The sequence below is a fragment of the Anabrus simplex genome, chromosome 2, assembly GCF_040414725.1.
Source record: "Anabrus simplex isolate iqAnaSimp1 chromosome 2, ASM4041472v1, whole genome shotgun sequence".
NCBI classification, from domain to species: Eukaryota; Metazoa; Arthropoda; class Insecta; order Orthoptera; family Tettigoniidae; genus Anabrus; species Anabrus simplex.
In genome coordinates this window covers 132,488,835-132,511,038 of record NC_090266.1, presented here as the reverse complement: position 1 = coordinate 132,511,038, position 22,204 = coordinate 132,488,835, and the positions used below count along the sequence as shown (strand labels likewise).

At 40.0% G+C, this 22,204-nt stretch overlaps 1 protein-coding gene across 4 annotated transcripts in view; it reads right to left on the bottom strand.

Moving 5' to 3' along the window:
• Positions 1–22,204, bottom strand: part of LOC136862701 (DNA helicase MCM8) — a 661,148-nt gene that overhangs the window by 302,869 nt on the left and 336,075 nt on the right. For all 4 annotated transcript variants that reach the window (XM_067138906.2, XM_067138907.2, XM_067138908.2 and 1 more), the window contains exon 10: positions 5,737–5,897. In XM_067138906.2, the coding sequence (XP_066995007.2) occupies positions 5,737–5,897 (161 nt within the window). The remainder of the gene's footprint in view (positions 1–5,736; positions 5,898–22,204) is intronic.

The window sequence follows — 22,204 nt, the reverse complement described above, 5'->3', positions numbered from 1 at the left end:
TCAACACCATTTTCAGTCATTTTTAACTACCCCCTCCACCCAAGTGGTATCTCCGAAAACTAAAAGTACACGTTTCTTTATTTTTAATAGAGATAAAAATACCATTTTTCACTTCTGTAACATGTTAAGTTTTTTGAGATATACTGTAGAAATTCTCATTTTAAAATTTCACCCCTTTTTAGTTCCCTTAAGTGGAGTTTCCAAAAACAAATCACGTATGTTTCTTTACATTTACAGGAGATTCCAAATGCCTACTTTTTATGTCTGTAACATTTTACGTTTCTCAGATATTCTGCAGATATAGTCTTTCAAAAAATTCACCCCTGTTTGTCACTCCTGTTTAACCGCCATTAATTGGATTTTCCAAAAACAAAAAATACGTGTTTCTTTATTTTTAAAGGAGATTCCATATAAAAATTTTGAGTACTGTAATATCTTCAGTTTCTGAGATATATGTATCCTCATTAAAGGCATTCAATCTATTGTTCACCCTTTTAACCCCTCCTATTGGGATTTATAGAAAACAAAAAAATATGTGTTCCTTTATTTTTAAAGGAGATTCTAAATACCAATTTTTACATCTTTAAAAACATTTAAAGTTTTAAGATGTAGACACACTCATTTTAAAAATTCACCCTCCTTTTCAGCCCCCATTATTTGGATTTTCCAAAAACAAAAAAATACCTGTTTCTTTATTTGTAAAGTAGATCCCAAATACCAATTTCAGGTCAGTAATATCTTCGGGTTCAGAAATATAAGTAGCCTCATTAAAGGCATTCAACCCCTTTTCCACCCTTTTCCACCCTTCCTATTGGGATCTTCCGAAAACAAAAAATACTTGTTTCTTTATTTTTAAAGGAGATTCTAAATACAAATTATTACATCTATAAACTTTAGAAGTTTTGAGATATAGATACACTCATTTTAAAAATTCACCCCCCTTTTCACCCCCCATTAATTGGAATATCCAAAAACAAAAAAATATGTGTTTCTTTATTTTTAAATGAGATCTCAAACACCAATTTTCAGGTCTGTAATATCTTCATGTTCTGAAATATAAGTATCCTCATTTAAGGCATTCAACCCCTTTTTCACCCTTTTGCACCCTTCCTATTAGGATTTTCCGAAAACAAAATAATACATGTTTCTTTACTTTTAAAGGAGATTCTAAATACCAATTTTTACATCTATAAACTTTCAAAGTTTTGAGATATAGATACACCAATTTTAAAAATTCACCCCCCTTTTCACCCTCCCATTAATTGGAGTTTCCAAAAACAAAAAAATACGTGTTTCTTTATTTTTAAAAGAGATCTAAAGTACCAATTTTCAGGTCTGTAATATGTTCAGTTTCTGAGATATAAGTACTGGTATCCTCATTAAAGGCATTCAACCACTATTTCACCCTTTTTCACCCCTCCCATTGGGATTTTCCGAAAACAAAAAAATACGTGTTTCCTTATTTTTAAGGAAGATTCTAAATACCAATTTTTATATCTGTAAACCTTTAACGTTTTGAGATATAGATACACTCATTTTAAACTTTCACCCCCCCTTTTCACCCCCTTAGAGACGGAATATCCAAAAATCCTCTCTTAGCGAGCACCTACATCTTATTATGAATGTATCCTCAAAATTTAATTTCTTTATGTCCAGTAGTTTTGGCTCGGCGATGATGAATCAGTCAGTCAGTCAGTCAGTCAGTCAGGACAAGTTACTTTATATATATATATAGATATGTACAGCACATGTTCCATGACATAACACCACAAACAACACGATTATATAATAATAATAATAATAATAATAATAATAATAATAATAATAATAATAATAATAATAATAATAATAATTCAAGTACTTCAAGCTCGTTCCTGCATTATTTACTCAAGGGTGAGGCAATATATTTTTCAAATTATATCCATTTATCACACTTGCGTCAACAATTATAAATGTCTTCAATGTCTTCAATAGGATCTTCTTCCAGAATATCAAATCTGTTTGTAATTTCCACATTATACTTTAATCTTTCATCCTCCTGCTTCAGTTTCTCAGTGTCAACTTTGCATCTTACCTCAGTCTGTGATTTACAAGAGGTTTTCACTTTATTTTTAACAGAAGCAACTATCATATTGTGACCAGATCCTATTTCAGCTCTTTTGTAAGCTCTGATATCTGTTATGGAGCTTCTATGCCTGCTATCAATTAGCACTTGATCTATCTGATTGGCATTCTTGCCATCACACAAATACCAGGTTTCCTTATGTATCTGTTTATGTGGGAAGGTGGTACTCCTCACATTCATGTTTTTATAGATTTCACATGGCATGTACAGTCATCGCGTTTAACTGGAAAATCACACAGGTGTTTCACAAAATACATGCCTCGGTAAACTTTCAATGGTCCTAGGCATGAAAACATTTCTGTGTACTACTTTCGGGAATAATGGTTCATTGCAAATCGTTTTTGTCCACAATCACTTGGCTCTTCATTTTTTTGTTACTTTTACACATGCTGCTATCTTATTTAATGTTATCTTTACTTCACTGGAATAAATGTTTGCACTATACAACATAAATTTGCAACATAAGTAGGCAACAGAAGTGTTTATCAGTGCAGGAAACTCCTTACTATATCAGAGGTAATAGAACAGAAACTCAGCACATAAGCTGGCAATCTGAATTCATCAAAGAATGTTACTGAATGCATGCTCAGTGTTAAAGTTTGTACACAAATGTTGCTATCTAGTCATTTTTACATCAACTGTTTTCTAACAGCACATCTCCTACTCATGATTTTTTTTAACATTCACAGGTGAAATGAAGAATTTATAAAAGAGTATTTTGATTTAGTGAAATCTGTAATAATCAGCTTCCATATTGCTGTAGTATAAGTTAGGAAATCATAGAAACTACGGAAAATCGGTAGTGGTTTGAACCTCTGTAGATAAACAAAATTTGAGAGGCATGTTTGTACATTTGAAAGTTGATGCATATTCAAATTTGCACACTACTCAATGAATAGTGATGCTGGTAGCACCATTGTGACCTTGAAAAGCAAGTTTGCTTTAAATACGTGCAGTACACATTGTGAGTGTTAGTCAACATCCAGTGTTATAATCTATCAGCTTTATTGTCGTATTGATAGTTTGAGCACACAAGTATAAAGAATGAGAGTTTTCCACCTAATCGATACTTTATTATATGTACTGTATGTGTGTATGTCAGGTATTCAGCTCGAAGGCTGGTTGGATCCTCAACAGGTTCACCCTTAGCTGTCATAGATGGCCTAGGTGTCACTGAAGAGGCGTACTAGGGAAATGAGGAGTGAGGTAGTTTCCCATTGCTTTCCTCACTGAGCCAGAAGTTGCCATTGCACATCAGTCTGCCAAGTCCACTGAAATGCATGCACCAGCTGACCCTATGAGCAACATTTTCACACTATTCATACCAGGGACTGGCTGCATAAGGAATGGCATTACTAGCGTCACTCATACCTCAGCCACTTTCATATTGTCAAAGCCAAGAATAAGACTGAGACAGGTTAATGAAAGTAACAATTTTATTCTAGCCATACCAGAAGACATAGCGCACTGTAAACACTACATCTTGCCAGCAAAGGCATACTTTATTATATATCTAAAATATTTCAACCACATTAAAACACAGTACCGGTTTTGACCTCTTAATTAGGTCATCGTCAGCTGCTGATGAACCTGCTTATTCAACAACGACTGTACAATATAAAACATTAGACTAAACATGAATGCCACATATTCCAATAAAGTATAATGCTATAATGCTAAAATATAAAACAGGGTACAGTTCTTGTGGTCTAAAATCCTTGTGTCATGTGAATGCCACACCTTCCATTAAAATATTATGCTATAATGTTAAAATCAGGGTACAGTTCTTAACGTCTAAAGAGTCTCTGACATCCTTGTGTCAAGTTCAAATATCTTGTGCTGTAATGCCAACATTATATCCAACGGTTGTACAAGGTAAATTCAAGAGTGCATTGTTGGGCCGCACATATGCGGAAAAACGTTATGTTCAGTAGTATATGGGGTACTGTTCTGGTTTTATAGGTATTTATGCTCATCCTCAGTCCATTATTCTGCTGATTAACATGCTTGTTTTTATTAAGAATTTTTGTTGAGATATAAGTTGCTGTATATGAAGTACTGATATCAATAAAAGTAGGTGTGAGTGCTCCCCTCTTCATACTTGTGTTCCACTCGGGTAAAGTCAAAGTCTAAGTAATGTTTTTTTACATTGTAAAATTGTTATCAAATAAGCAGGTTCATCAGCAGCTGACGATGACCTAATTAACAGGTAGAAACCGGTACTGTGTTTTAATGTGATTGAAATATTTTAGATAAATAATAAAGTAATGATAAAGTGGAAAACTCCCATTCTTTATACTTGTGTGATCATCCAGTGTTGACGTAGTGAGGTAGGTGCGAGTTGAACACCCCTTTAAGGAGACGCAGAAGGCAGTATCAGCAGCTTACTGAGACTGAACGAGGCTGTGTAATAAGGCTAAGAGAAGGTGGATGTTCTTTCTATGATATTGCAGAAATACTTGGCAGGGATGTATTCTCAGTGCATCGGTGTTGGCAATAATAGTCACAGGAAGGCACTGTCTCAAGAAGACATGGACCACTACAGAGAGGGAAGATTGCTGTATTTGCCACATAGCTGTGGTGGATCGTACTGCCTCTGCAGCAGCCATTAGAGCTTCAGATGGCACCAGAGTGACACAGTGAACTGTAACAAATCGATTACTTGAGGGACCGCTCTGAGCCAGATGTTCTGTAGCGTTCACGCCACTAATTCTGAATCACTGCCACCTGCGAATTCTGCAGTGTCAAGCTAGAGCTCATTGGAGGGCAAAGTGGAGATCCGTTTTGTTCTCAGATGAGAGCTGTTGGTGCCAGGAATGGCCATAGGTTGGTATGAAGGAGGCTGGGTGAGCAGTTGGTACCAAGCTGTCCACGGTGTCATCACACTGGACCTACACCAGGAGTTATGGTCTGGGGGGGTGATTTCCTTTGACAGCAGGAGTACTCACCATTATCCAGAGAACCTTGACAGTGATTTGTACATCAGAGTGGTGACTGAACCAGTTGTGCTGCGATTCATTCGCAGTATTCAAGGGGGACGTTTTCCAACAGGATAATGCTCATCCTCACATTGCTGCTGTCACCCAACGTGCTCTACAGAGTGTCAACCAGTTGCTTTGGCCTGTGAGGTTACCAGACTTTTCACCCACTGAGCATGGACGGAACATTATGGGACGACAAACCCAGTGTCATCCAATACCAGCATTAATCCTTGCTGATTTGACTGACCAAGTACAACAAAATGACATACGGCACCCATATAACACAATGCATGTATGTTTGCATGGTAACTACAGCAGTTATTAATGTACCGCTATGTCACATATCTTCTTGTGCATACTTAAACCTATGATCTGGAAAGTTTAATCAAACAGATATGTTACCTAGACAACTGCTTATCCTAAATTTCATTCTTCTACACTAATGTCTTCATGGTGTTGTGATTTCATTTTCCACCAGTGTATATCTGTTGATTCTGTATACTGTGAACATATTTTACCATCAACTTAACAGCACACCGGTGTAAGAAAAAAAACAAAACAAAAAAAACAAAACACAAAGTCATTTATTATGCTGTATAAATATTCTTAGAACACTATAGAGTTACAGACCTGGTGTTGATTAGTCATTTTGTCAAATTCATCAATACAACAGCAGCCTTGATCAGCTAACACTAATGCTCCAGCCTCAAGAGCATAATCTCCGCCAGATTCTCGAGATAAGGTCACAGTCAAGCCTGAACTGGTACTAGTATTGCCACAAACATACATTCCTGCAAAGACATGTTTATGAAAGTTAAAAATAAAAACATCTATTACAAATGAACTTAGATAATGAACAAGCACAAATACAGTTGAAACTGGTTCATAAGTAACCCAATTATACATACTTCTTGTCAGTACCTATTTATTCGTATATACCGGTAGAAGTCCATTTAATTATATACTAGTTTAATCCGAATTGTGCATAACTGACTTATGTACAGGGTGGCCCACTTAAACCTTTCACTGCAGATATATCTGGAACAACAAGGGATATTGAAAAATGACTTTCACGGGCATGAAAGCAGGAAAGGGGCTAGTTAAAGTAAATACTATGAGCCAGTCCAAAACAAAGGAAAATAGTATTTTCAACATAAACTTATGTTTTTTAAATAGACACTCTGTATTATTTATTGCGCAATTGTTAACATTAAAAATCATATAAGTAATGGCGTTTGTTTCATCGCAATAGGTCAATTACATCCCGAGATATTGCAACGTTAAGTTGACGCTTGAGATAAACGAAACGCGCAGCAGTTGCACATCCCGAGAATCCAGCGCAAACCTCAAGGTCCTCTTACTCGCGATCTGATTGCCGTACTACGATGCGACAAGCGCTGTACTTAATGCTATTTGCACTATTATCACGATGGATGAAAATAAGAGAAGGGTTTCCTGCTACAGCAAAAGGATGTGTAAATAACAGTTTCTCTCCTGAGTGTTTTATTTACCTACATAGTACAGTGCAGTACTCAGTATTGTACTACTTCAGTATGTACATAATTCGTACAGCAGAGTTACTGTAACAAAATTTAATGTCACCGGTCAGTGTAAGCCGACCCATTACACTACCCAATAAGCCCCTCACTTCTGAAGGTCTGTACTGGAACGGAATGGTATGACATCACCGCTGTGTAGTGTGCGAAAGGTTCACTATGAAGAAGGTTGACTTGTTGGAGGTATGTTTGGGTGAATGACAGTGGTGTACTGTACACATTAATTGGTATCAATGTTTTAAACGTGGCATTAATATAACTGTCCACCCTTTCTAGGCATTTGATTTTCCATGTTAATGATTGCGCAAGAAATAATACAAGGTGTCCATTAAAAAAAACGTACGTTTATGTTGAAAATACTATTTTCCTACGTTTCGGACTGGCTCATAGTATTTACTTTAATTAGCCCCTTCCCTGCCTTCATGCCTGTGAAAGTCATTTTTAAATATCTCTTGTTGTTCCAGATATATCTGCGGTGAAAGGTTTATGTGGGCAACCCTGTATAATTAACCTTCATATTTATGCAATTTTCCAAATTGTGATCGAATAGTGCATATTTGTTTCAAGTTGTAACATTAAATCGGCTGCCGTGCTAGCTCGTGCTTCTTGTTGCCACATGAGAGTGTCAGATGCAGCTTCTTTCAGTCCATTTACCAGGGAACATCAATTACTGAGTTTTGCCATCAGTCATGTATTTAGTGTTGTACTGTAGCATTGATTTTGCTAGTTCTGCGGTTTCCATGGTGTGAGCAGACAACTGTTGACAATATTTACCTTGCAGTGATCACATGTGCAAGCTTTTGGCAGCTGTGTGCATTTTCTAGATTTTACACTGTTGTGCTGGCCTGTGAATGTATCCGCTCAACAGTATATACTTACACTAGCACTTCAGTTTCTTCTCAGAAGCCAAGGTGATAGGAAGAGGGTAAGTTACTCATCAAAGGATAGAGCTAACTCTGAGAAGCAGAAGGGAATCAACATAAATTAAAAGCAAACATAGCAATGAAGCTGAATGTGAAGTACACCAGGTACCTTATGCACCCTCAATGGAAAGGAGTAAGATTTGCAGGAATTTTGTAAAAAGAGGGGAAATTTACAGAATGGGAAAAGCACTTTACAAGTGGTTTCAACAAAAGCATGCCGTCAGTCAGCCTATATGTTAGTGGCAACAGACTACAATTGAAAGCAATAGAATTTTCCATGATGATGATGTACGGTTTGGTAATTGGTCAGAGGTATGAAGTACGACCACCTTATATAGCCTTTGGTAGAACTACCCTTTTGCCATATGTGGATCAAATTGAATTTGATTTGGGGTGAATTGCCAGAAAGTATATTCCACAATATTCAAGAAGTTTCATTACAATTAGAAGGTGCTGGGCTAAATGAGGTTTTTATGGTAGGTACAGAATAATTACAGGAGAATTTATTAAGGTTACTCACAATGAAGGGGAGAATCCTCTTTGAAAAACACATGTATTATTTACAAAGCAAGAACAACAAATACTGTAAAGGTACACGTTTGATATGACTTTGGTCTTTCAACAAATCTTATTATAATGCTGATAGCACCATTGACCATAGTAAGTAAAATGAAATTACTATGATACAAGTATGTACAAATTTAAAAGAAACTTCTGAAACTACAAGAATCACTGACTAGAATTAAACGAGATAAATCAGGACTTTGACAACACTAAATAATAACAAGAATTACATACGTTCATTTTTGTCTAAGACTCTCACAAATGCATAGAACGGAAGGGAGGGAGAAATGGAGAGTCCTTAGAAATGACTTATACTGAAATTTACTGAATGTCCGAGGCACAAGATTAAAGAGTTCTGTTTGAATTGATGAATGAAATATTCACATGAAATCTCACACTCCACAAAATGAATTAATTAAAGTCTTAGCAGGCATTCCACACAAAAGGAGTGTCAAGCACTCATAAATAATAAGAAACTGTCAAGGTACATATGCAAGCCATAGACTAAGTCCTGCTTTTAAGGACGAGCTGACTGTCGTAGTGAAAGGACGTACATGCGTCTCGCTGCACTTTCTCTCTCCTTGCCAGGCGCTCTGTACTTTTCAAGTATCAGCCAGGCACTTGTACTTATTAGTACATCTTCGAAGGAGCATTGTCTGAGCTGTAGCACTTTTCAGTGCTCGCTCTTTCTTCTGTTCCAGGATTTCTTACAGGAGGACCAGGATGGAGAAACTATCAGTTCCAGCGAGACCGGCCGACTACAACCACAATGGAGTGGTGGCGAAACTACAAGCGGTGCTCAGGTTGTTGGACGCGTCCGATTTGCGACGCCCGTCGCTGGTGGTGTACAACCAGTGGGGGAAGAACACCTACCGGGGAACCAGCAACATAATCGATCTCCTTAGTGTGATCGCTGAGTTCCTGGGAGAGAAGATCACCGAGATCATCGGCGAGGTGATCCCTTCCTGGGCGGTCATCATCCGCCCTAAGGACGCACGCCGCTTCGAGGTCTACGCGGAGATGGTGTCCCAACTGTACCAGGTCGCCCGGCTACCAGAACTCAGGGAGAAGCTGGACACCTGGGGCAGCCACGAGGATGCAGCCACCCAGATGGAGCCGAGGACGACGACGGCGGCGCTTCCAAGTGCCGCGATGGTGCGACCCCTGTTGGACCGCTGTGCTTTACGAAGTACACGCAGACCAACAAGGCCGCCAACCAGGATCGTCAACCACCTACCAAGGCGAAGTGGTCACAGACGCAGGCCTACCAGGAAGGGCCTGTTACCCGGGCGCAAACCAGGAGAGCGCTCGTGATGGTGGAGAGCAGCATAGCAGTGGAGAAGGACGTCCCCTGGCATTCCGAGGCTGCTGCCCAGGCCCAGCCTGCCTGAATGTCAGTCGAGCTGCAGACCTCGACGTGCTCCCCACAGGACAGGTAACGCAGTCAAGTCTTAGCACCGACCGCCACTGCCGCTGTCGCCAGCCAGGAGAAGGAAGAAGACGGCGACGCAGCGGAGCCACCAGCTACCCCGGGGTCACCAGGCCGGGAGGAGGGCCACCAGGACGAGGCCTCTTCCCCTGCCGAGAAGAAACCCCAGGGAAGAAGAAGACGCCGCCGGACTAGGAAGCAGAAGGCGACGCCGTCCCACCAGGAGAGGGCCGCCCAGCCGCAACCCAAGACTGCTCTCAGGACAGCAGTCAACCGAGGAGCCAATCAGGAGAGGACCTCAGCGGGTAGCGGCAGTCAGGTGAGAGTAAAACGTTCCCCTCAGCAGATCTTGCAGTGTTTCCGCTGTCTGAGGTGGGGCCACCGTCAGGTCAGCTGTGGGCTCAAGGTGAGGCGCAACCACTGTGGTGGTGATCACCACTACATGGCCTGCGTAACACTTAGGGAGGCGCCGGTGTGCGCCAACTGCTCGGGGGGCCACCCGGCCTCCCATCGCAGTTGCCCTATCTACTGGGTCATGGCGCGGACAGAGAGGAAGGAGGCCCGGCGCCGTGACCCATCCCCTTCCAGGAGGCCCCCACCTCGGCGGGCTTGGCCTCATTCTCCGGGATCGGAGACTGGGTACGAGGTACCCCAAGGAGGTGGAACCGTGCGGCAAGCCCTAGTGGTACTCGACGCATGGCTCCGCAGCCGGCAAGGACCGCGCTAGTCACAGCAGTGCCCAGACAGACTGCTCCCCAGACGATGGAATGGCGAGGAATGGGTTTATGTTTTGTGCATGTTACCTGTTCCTAACTAACACAACCTCTGGTCTTTTTCCAGCCCACATCCTTGCATGTGCTATCAAAAGATGTCAGGTTTTACATGTAGGCTCTTTCTTCTTTCTGTCTATGTGGTTTTTCCCTGACCCTTCAATACCATACTTCAACACCATATACCTAACACAATCTCGCCTGGTAGCGTGTCTGACATGGAAACAGGCAGATACTCCTTGTATCACTTCCCACTCTACCCAGCTATCTCTTTTCTTCTTAGAAATTAATAGCATGTCGGAGACCATGTAGATTGAGTCGATGGTCACGGCGGGGGAGCGGGCTACGGGGCCTCCCGTAAAAAAAAAATAAAAAGTCCTGCTTGGCCAGAGAGAGGGCATAACCCTCTAAGTTGCCCGCCCCATCCCTTCAAGGTGGGGAATGAAAACATTTGTAGATAGATAAGTCCCATGAACCTCCTTTGCCATTGGACTGTTTGCTATACTTAAAGCAGCCATGGAAGTTTATTGTCTATTAAAAAATGTGGACTCACCAGGTGGACAAAAGCAAATCAGCGAGGTCTCACCTCGGGATGAGCCCATTGGTTTCATCACAGCACGTGGATCAGCAAATATTCCAGCATCGATCTGTATTTTCCAGTATTCTCTACATCTCTCTGGGGTCTCGAGTCAACAACCCTGTACCCATACACGCCATATTTTTCTGCCACAACTACTGCTACTACCTGCACCACCATCTCCGTCAACATCTTTGGACAATTCGCCGCAGACACCGCTGCTGTTGCTCTCCACACAGCACTGATGTCCAGCAACGTAGCTCCAAATTATGAACCCCGCTTTCTACCAGTGATATCAGCTCATCATCCCTACACCTCATGAACACCATCCATGAGGAGGGTCCCACGATCAGCCAATAGAGAGGAACAAGCACCACCTTGCCTGGCAGTGGATTCAGCGCCAGCACCGCAGTTGATATAGATGTTGATTCCCATAGGGAACCAGAATTATTTGTCCCGAATGAGTAAATTTATATTACCAATATACCTGGACTGTTATTGGACATTATACATTTTCCAGCTAACTTATTCCTGGTTGCCAGCATTTCGCCCCAGTGTGCTAAGTTGGGCTCATCAGTTGGTAAATAGCACACCTACCAAGACACATGGCTAGTGCATACTCTGGAGGCCACTGCGTAGGCTACTTGGAGCCACCGGCAGGGACAATGCACTATGAAAGACTCTTCAACCCCTCCCATCACCACCCATTTAACCCCCACCTCCACCACCCCTCTGTAAACAGTTAAGCTGTGTCATCCGTGGCGTGGATCCCTCACTCACAGAAGATACGATTCTCGCTGAGCTTAACGTGGAGGGAATACCAGCTCAGAGAGCCTTCAGCATCAGGAATGCGGCGGGGCCAACATTCATGGTGCAGATCCTCCTGCCAACACCAGCCGATGTGGACGGACTATTTGCCAGTGGGATCTCAATCCACTGTAATCATCATCATAAAGTCGAACCGTCCTGCGCTCCACCTCCACAGTCTCTCAGTTGTGAAAAATGTCTCCATTATAATCAACACACAACAGCCCTGTGCAAAGCAAATCATCCCATCTGCCGTCATTGCACCCAACAACACTTCACCAACAAGTGCCCCAACACCCTTTAACCCCCCCAGTCTAACACCTGTGGTGGCAACCATGCAGTTTATTCTCACAGACATAGATGTCCCGTCGCACCTCTCCCAAACTGCCCTGAGTTAATAGCCTCCATTCGCACTATTGACCAACTAAACAACCACGCCAACCTGTTCACTATTTCCCCATCCTACAATTGAAGATTGGATCAGATTTATAACAATTTTACTGCTCAGTATCTACCCGTACAATAGATCTCTCGTTCTCAACCATCTATAGGCTGAAGCAAATCAGACGCTTCATTTACAGTTTCTCACAACACATTCAGGTTAAAATACACATTTCAACTTTACACCTTTAGAAACACGTGTACACGTGAGCAAGATTGTCTTAAATTGTTTAGCTCTTAACGTTACCCTAGAAACACGACGGGAGGTCACCAAACATCTTTTCTCATATGAAGCCTGAAGGAATTTTCACTGTAATGGTAGACCCAATTTCATACCATTAGTCACAATCAGCTTGGGATGTTTTCATTATAATGCCTTTTTGCATTCTCAGAAAGACTGTCTTAGCGGTTTTCCCAACTGAAATGAACATACAATGACGCCAATAGGAATGGCGCGATTAAAAGCAATGCTTTCACATTACGAAATACTCGTTCAAATGAAACACCACACATGTTGTCACTTATAACGAACAGGACTAAGCTGCCTAACTAACAGTCCAAAGTTCCAGACCTGGAATGACCAAACTGCAGACAGCCATGATCCGTGAACACTCTTGGGCTTTCTTCGGCGGGGAGAGGGTCGAAAAATAGAGACTCCCAGGGCAAAAACTATACCCTATTACTATTCTGTTTCCTAGGAGTACCCGATGAGTCGGAAAATATCAATTCACTACAATGGCAGCGGAAAAATCTATCTGACTTAAAGGCAAATTTTTCCTCCAAGCCAGAAGAGAAACCCCCTCTTCATGCTAGTTTGGAATAAATTGAATGTAGAATTTAATAACAGTGAAGAGAAAGAAGCTTTCCTTAAGAAACGGCTCTTTTCAAAGTTGAATTTTGAGTTATTTAGTGAATAGTGTAGTGCTATAATTTGGAAAAGGCCGAAATTGTTATTCTAGACCAGGCTATACTACTACTACCACCACCACCACCACCACCACCACCACCACCACCACCACCACCACCACTAACTGAGGCTCTGCCTTAAGTATGCACACTGCTCATTCAAAACAGCGCGTCAGAGTAGGGACCGAATAGCTGAAATACTATAATGAACCAGTGTGTTACGTACCAGCTGTATCAGAAAATGTATGAACCAGAGCAATGGCATGCTAAAGAAGAAAGTTTTCTAACTCCCCGGCTATGTCCCGCCAATATTGTCATGCTGTTATACTCGGTACGCAGCAGTAATCCTATCTATTGGAGTTGAGAGGCAGCATAAGAGACAAAGAACATCACAATAAACAATGGTCAATGTAACGTTATTGTTGATCAATATTATGCACATTCGATATTATAGGCCTTCATATTTCGTTTTCTTCCGACTCTGAAATGCCACTCTTATCATAGTCGGTACGGTCAAACTGAATAAAAGATAAATGATCGGAAATTGTATTCTCTATAACTTTTTAATATAGTACTTGTCAATAGGACCAATAACATTGGTATTTAAAAATTACATTTTACGCACCTTCCCCTAAACTACAATTTCATCCAGGATGAAAAAAATTGTTTATAGCTTAGACTGTAGTTTCTTATTCCCCGACTCTATATACCGATCTTCATTAAATTCTGTTAACCCATTTTTCTCGTGGCTTGGCGTTGATATGGACTTAGCAACAAAAAATACAAATTCATGAATATCTGTGTTATCTCAGCCGGTACGGTGAAAATGTATGACATAAATGGTCCGAAATTTAATTCTGTATAACTTAAATTAAAATTAAATTTTAGGCCTTCCCCTAAACTACCATTTCACTTAGCGTGAATAAAATTATTCATAGGCTAGATTGTAGCGACATATTCCTCGACTTTGCATACCAATTTTTATTAAGATAGAACTACTAAAAACATAAATAATTGAAAATTAAATTTTAGGCCTTCCCCTAAACTACCCTTTCTATCAGTGTGAATACAATTATTTATGGCCTAGATTGTAGCGACTTATTCCTCGACTTTGCATACCGATTTTCATTAAATTCTCTTTGGCCGTTTTCTAGTGATGCGTGTACAGACAGACAGACAGACAGACAGACAGACAGACAGACAGACAGACAGACAGACAGACAGACAGACAGACAGAAATTACGGAAATGTAAAAAGTGCATTTCCTGGTTACGGTGGACATGACCGATACAGAAATACCATTCTTTTCAAATTCTGAGCAATGTACAGACAAAACTCTTATTTTATATATATAGATATGTATTCATAACTCAATATTTGTAATGTATATCAGGCATAAGATAAGGAAAAAGAAAAAAATATTAATTAAAAAACAATGAAAAATTAATAATATTCATCTTGAATGTATGTATCTCACAATGAAACTCACTATATATATTTATGTATGTATCTTGTATAAATAATATTGTAACCACATGATAATTCAATAAAATTTAGCCCAGTGGCCATAAATTCCCCTTCCATCTCCTTAATTTCTCACATCCTTTACCCACCTCCCTCTTCCAGCACATCTTCCCAATCTGCCTGCATCTCTTGGCCAGAGAGAGGTCATTACCCTCTAGGTGGCCTGCCTCATCCCCTCAGGGCGGGGAATGAAAACTTCTGCATCCTCATCATAAGTCCTGTCGGTCGGTGTCTGCAGAGAGGGCTACGGCTTGTACGTGGTTCTACGGCTCTGCACCCCGACCGACTGAGCAGAGGCGGGGTGGCCGCAGCACTGACATGGCTGTACGCCTCTGCAATTGGGAGACAGAGAAGAGATGATTCCCACCGTCAGCTGTCCTGAGAATGGTTTTCCACAGTTTTAAATTCTCCTGCATTAAGTCAAATGCCGGACAGTTCCTAGTATAGGCAAATAGCTTAATATGATGTTAGTGGAAACTCTCCTCACATACCACACTGAGTAGTGGTGACAGTGTGTAGTGCTGCCATCTAGCACTCGAGGAGAACACTAGCACAACAAGCTATTAAAACACTGCACATTTCGACTTCGAAAACCCAATGAAAGAAAGATTTTAAGACATTTGCATTGTTCTTGTAACATAACATGGGGAAGAAAGAAGGTGGATGTTCATCTGAATGAACCAGTGATAATTTCAATTAAAACACTAAAACGTCGTGTTATGACTACAGTCTGATAACATCTCCAAGACCAAATTGCATATGCAGTATCTTTTTCAGTTTGATATTTTTACAGGCAAGATTTTTCTCTGTTCAATCATTGGTTCTATTAACATGCACCTTAATGAGGACTTTGAAATACTTGTCAGTCAGTAATTTTATACAGCTGTTACATATACCTTCACTACATTCCCTGATAAAAAACTGTCAGTTAATTTGCTTCTAATTCCATGTGTGCTGTCCAACAATATCAAAAAATGTTTCTGATATTTTGGCAGACAACTTTCCCCCACCCATATTTGGAAACACCATTTTAGAATTATCATATTTCTTCATTTCTATGCGCAAATTTTCGATGCTCTAATCATTATCATACTATGACGACAACACATCCCTACACTCAGCATGGGGAATCTTGCTACAAGCCCACCCCATGACATAATGGCCTGCATCTTCCTGTATTCAGTTAACGTAAGAAATTTCATTTTTCCGCATTGAACCAAGAATTACAATAAATAAACTTGATATTTCCACCTATTCAATACAATTTTAATGCTGTTATTCAATTACAACACATTAAATTTCACAGGACTAGTTTCGACGCGGACTTGCGTCATCTTCAGCTTTTTCGGAAAATAGGCAACCTTAAAATTCATGACATCTATTAAAATGTTTGGCATGAAATCCAGTTAAATCTATAATTAAAACCTTAACTCATTAAAAATTATTATGACAAGTAAAAACTTGCAAGTCAGTCGTATGATAAAAGTTCATTGGTTAAATGATATTCTTATGATCAAGCAGTTGTGGAGTCCTTAAATTTGTTGAGCGATTGATAAAATATTGTGTTCCATTTCACTACAACTTGTATACTGCTGAACCATCTTGAAAAATGTGAAGGTCAATCGCTCAACAAATTTAAGGACTCCACAACTGCTTGATCATAAGAATATCATTTAACCAATGAACTTTTATCACATGACTGACTTGCAAGTTTTTACTTGTCATAATAGTTTTTAATGAGTTAAGGTTTTAATTATAGATTTAACTGGATTTCATGCCAAACATTTTAAGACGTCATGAATTTTAAGGTTGCCTATTTTCTGAAAAAGCTGAAGATGACGCAAGTCCGCGTCGAAACTAGTCCTGTGAAATTTAATATGTTGTAATTGAATAACAGCATTAAAATTGTATTGAATAGGTGGAAATATCAAGTTTATTTATTGTATCTTCCTGTATTACATCATATTCATAATCATTTAACTCACACTGTTTACAGACATTAGCTTCAAAATTGCACTTCATCACATCATTATGAGCAGAGTTCGTGGTTTATAGCATTTAAAAATCAAAGATTTAGCATTTTGATTTTCAAATTTAGCGTTTTGTAGCATCTATACTTCTGAAGTTAGCGTTTTGTAGCAAAATTGTTAAAAATAGGCGTAATTTGATTGCAAAGTTGGCACATCAATATATATGTATCGCTTACATAAAAATGTTCCGATTTGTAATTCTTGGCACGCTGTTTGATTGTCACTTCGCTTCTACCCATGGCTACTAGACAATAAATCACTACCTTACTTTAAAACAGAACTAGTATTCAACATCTATGTCAATAATAACCGACCATGATCAAAGATCAATACAAAATGAATGAATGCGTGTGCTTGAAAGTGTATTAAGCTGTTTGACTGGTTTTTCTTTGCACTTCTCTTTGGCCACTGAAAGACATGCCACACACTGAAAGATTTAAGGAGCCATAATAATACTTCCCCCTGAAATATATAACAACATATATGTTATTTTTAAGAAAATGCATTTTATTTAAGAAGATATTTTGCATAAAACAGAGTATTTTGCATAAATAGTATAATTTCACATTTTGAACCGTTTTGCATTTTATCGCTAATTCAAAATCGCTTAAAGCCACTCGTAGGGGTCATATAAGAAGGTACATACACTGACCAAGTTTCAACATATTTCACATTTATCACACATGCTAAAAACCACAAACTCTAATTATGAGTCAATAAAAAGTTTGCAACATCAGATTCACAATTACCGTCATCAGAAGCACAGAGCTTCATTACCATTACGCCTCTTATGGCACTCCAAAAGTTTCTTGCGATTGGGAGTACACTGTTACCTCCTTTTGCTCTAATGATCAAAAAATTGTTTGCAATGCAGTCCTGTGTGATCCTCCTTGTTAACACATAATGGAATGCATAATTATTGTGTAATTTTGATCACAATAGTTTCAGTGCAGAAATACCACAAGGATATATACACCCTTGGCTTAAGTAATTTTTGTTTCTGAAATCCTTTTCTGTGAAGGGGTCTGAACACATAAATGTTCTGGTCCTTTAGTTAGGAGAATTTCATTTCAATCTGCCCGTATGCTCTTCACAACCCACTGAATGCACCTGAAAATTGGTTAAATGCGTAGGTTTAATCAAAACAATGTTTTAAAGAAATGACGTTCACATAAATAGAAAAAAATACAGGTTCATAAATATCAACAGGTATAAGCACAGCACTTTAATTTTATAATCTGTCAAATGACTTGCGATCACTGTTTCTTCTGTAAATAAAACACCCGTACATAGCACAAATAACTCCTCTTCCTGCTATTTCCAAAATAGTGATACATAACAAGCACAGAACTATCTGAATTACAAATGTGGCTCTTCTAACACACACAGCATATTGCAGTAGTGAGTGTAGGTATCTCCTCGAACTGCTAGGTGGAACGCAGAAGCAGTGTCGCCAGTTTCTCGCAGGAGTTTCCACTATTATTGTATGAAGCTATTTGGTACTGGCCACGGCCGCCATCCCCCTTACCTTCTCTGCACATCTCCTTCACTGTATTACATCTCCCTGCCCTAACAGACGGCGTTACCATCTAGGAGGCCCACTGTACCCTTCAGGGATGGGATGAAAATGAAGCAGCAGCAGCAGCAGCAGCAGCAGCAAGTCTCGTGAATTAATAAGTGTTTCTTTTGCTCACCATTTACTTGGAGAATATAGAAATCTCTTATGTTCAGGAAAAAAAGAGCAAGCTTGAGAAAAACCAATTGGTGCCCTCTAAACCACACTGGAGTCGTAAATGGACTGACCAAACGGTGGATTGTTCGGGCTTACATAGCAAAGTTCACGGAACACACTAGAACAAGGTGGAGTCTAATAAGTCTTCTGGAAGTTGCGGTAACAACAGCTTCGACGCAGGTGAAGGCCCATGGAGCAGGTCATTGATCAGCTTGAGTACGAGATAGTGTGCGGCAACTGACCCGGGAGGGACGAGATTTGCGGCCAGCGAAATGCAGTGTCGAAGTACAAAGGCGGATCAAATATAAATGGGAATTTGAATGTACCGCTGCTGTTAGTAATAATTCTGAGGCTGGGCTTTGCTAGGATGTTGGTGGGGGTGCCCAGAGAAGAGGTTTGCGTTGATAAACGACGGTGGAGAGCTGGCTGCTTCGGTGTACCATGAGTGAGCAAGAGGTGCACACAACTGTTTCTCACAAAAGAGGGCACCAAACCTTCCAAAATTTTGAGACGGCTCCGCACACAGTTTGGGGAAGAAACACTTTCGCAGACTCGAGTGTATGAGCGAACTAAACAATTTGCAGCAGGAAGAGAAGCTGTGGAAAATTAATCCTCATGAAAAGGAGACCGCGGACAAGCATCAGTGCATTGTTGCATTCATAACATTATTGGTGAAGATAGGCAAATAAAAATTTTACAAATTGTTTTAGCCATGGGAATAAGTTATGGAAGTGTTCCATCATCCATTCCATCATTTCATACAATTGTCTGCTAGGTGGGTTACTCATCTCCTCAACCAGGAACAAAAACTTTACGCTAGGAAGTTTGTCAGAGACTCTTGCGTCGCAACGTGGAAGGAGAGGATGTCTGGCATCGTATTGTGACAAAACTTGAGTGCATCATTACACCCCAGAGTCAAACCAAGCAAGCGTGGAGCAGCGGCGAAGAGACGAAGCAGGACCGGTAAAGACCAAAATGCCCATCCACTGGCAAGTGGCTTGCAACAATTTTCTGGGACTCCAAGTGGATTTTTTTCACGAACAAAGGATAATTAATGCAGCCTATTACTGTCACCTTTTGGATGAAGCAAAAGCTTCACATCACAAGTGACGCTGGCAACTGATCCGAAACGTCATTCTTCTACACGACAACGCAAAGCCGCATGCTGCGGCTTTAACGCGGGAAAAACTGGAGGAAATTCACTGGACACCTCTGGAACACCCACCGTACAGTCGAGATTTACCGTCCTGCGTCTACCATTTGTTTGGACCACTCGAACCAGGTCTAGAAGGACAGCGGTTCGATGATGATGATGCAAATGTAGAAGAGTTTGTGCGCAACTGGCTCCGCACAGGACGGCATCAAAAACTTACCAATCCAATGGAGAAAATGTGTATCGAAGGCTGGATACTATGTAGAAAAGTTATTTCTATATGTGTTTTTTTTTTTTTTTGATTGACACAATAAATTTAAAAAAATAATTCTCGTTTATATTTGATCTACCCTCATACGTAAGGTAGAGTTTCCAATAATTTCATATGTGCAACCGTTATAATGATTAACATAACAGATGAATTTAATGTGCCCACACAATGGTTGCAGGTGTTCAAGGATGACCATGGTATATTAGGGAGGATGATTTGTGGAGTCGATAGTCGTAGACACAACAGTGCAGCACAGCTTTTTCGAGATTACACACTTGATAATATATACAACTGTGATGAGACATTCCCTTTTACAATCTGCAGCCAAGTAAAACACTTGCTGAGAGAGGAGACCCATGTCACAGAGGAAAGAACAGTAAAATTTAGACAACTGTTCTGCTGGTTAAAAATTCTAATGGATCGCACAAGCTCCAATACCTTGTTAAAGAAAAGTCGCAAAATCCAGGCTGCTTCAAGAATGTCAAAACAAAGCTGAAAGATTAGAAAGGAAATTTTCATAATTTACTATTTGCTTTACGTTGCCACCAACAGAAACAGGTCTTACGGTGATGATAGGATAGGAAAGGGCTAGGAGTGGGAAGAAAGCAACCGTGGTCTGGTGTGAAAATGGGAAACCACAGAAAACCATCTTCAGGGCTGCCAACACTGGGGGGTTCAAACCCACTACCTCCCGAATGCAAGCTGATAGCTATGTGACAAAAACCGCCCAGCCACTTGCTCGATATAAAGCAGATACAATATTGTGGATGACTATGGCTTGATGGAGAAATGGTTGAAAGAACTAGATGCAACTATGAAGTAAAAAATGAGATTCTAATTTTTGTGGATCACTGTGCTGCTCATCCACCTCAAACTTCGCTGCAGAATGTTTGAGTAGAGTTCTTTCCAGCTATCTGTACCAGTGTGCCTCAACCCCATGATTTTGGCATCACTGCCAAATTTAAAGTCCATTACAAAAAAATGATCATACAACACACCATTGCTGAGACTGATAGAGGAAAATAGAATCCCATGATCAACATTCGTAAGGTGACTATGGCTTCCATTTTGTTTATCTTTAAAAAAAAATAAAAAATTACTGTATACTGTACTGTAACATCGACATGCTCGTTATTTCATTTGCTTATTTTAACTTTAAAGGCACTGAACTTCATCTCAGCTGCATGGAAACAGCTATCTTTATCAACCATTGTAAACTGCTTTCACAAAGTATGGATTGTAAAAGAAGATAAAAGACGAGAGCTCGAAGGATGAATCTCTCTAACACTTGCTGATGAAGATATAAACTTCGATTCTTATGTTCATTTTGATGAAAACCTTGCTGTCTGTGGAGAACAAGGTAATGAGGAAACAGTCAAGGCATGTAAACCCAGAAATAAGAACAATGATGAGGGCCACAAAGAGGAAGAAGAAAATTCTCCATCCTCTTTTCTGACTTTTGGTGAAGTTATTACTGCAATAAATCTGGGTAAGATTTCTGTGCAGTTAAAGTGGAACGCTGAAAGACTGTTAATATCACTGATTGACTTCTAGAAAGAGGTGAATTCACTCCATACAGAAAGTGCCAAACAGTGCAATATTTCAGAATTTTTTCTGAGCAACAATTCCTTTTTTTAAAGACAACAAGAATTAAAGTGATACATCAGTGAGTATTCTACAAATTAACCTCTTTTCTGCAATTATGGCCCGTACTTAGACATGAAATAGGCTTTTGGGCTTATGCCGAGTCAAGAAAATAAGGTGAAATTCTTTATATTTCGCAGAGAACTGTGCTCTGCATCATCAGAAGAAAATCTCGACTGTCCACAAGAAAGGCTTCTTTTAATTTTAAAGGCACTGAACTTCATCTCGGCTGCAGTCAAGATTTTCTTCTGATGACGCAGAGCACAGTTCTCTGTGAAACGTAAAGAATTTCACCTTATTTTCTTGACACAGCATAAGCCCAAAAGCCTATATCATGTTTATAGTAATACTGTTTGTAAAATGTACAAACCGTACTATACTGTGTTCTGAAACACGTCGTAAAGTTAGTTTTTTTTTTTTGCTAGTGGCTTTACATCACACCGGCACAGATAGGTCTTACGGCGACGATGGAATAGGAAAGGTCTAGGAGTTGGAAGGAAGCGGCCATGGCCTTAATTAAGGTACAGCCCCAGCATTTGCCTGGTGTGAAAATGGGAAACCAAGGAAAACCATCTTCAGGACTGCCCACAGTGGGATTCGAACCCACTATCTCCCAGATGCAAGCTTAATGCTGCGCGCCCCTAACCGCAGGGCCAACTCGCCCGGTGAAAGTTACTTTAACCCATTAGTGCATAGCGTCCACAAAAAAGGAAGTCATAAAAAAATTAATTTGTAAGATATTTATGCATGATACTTTCTTGTGCTGTAGAA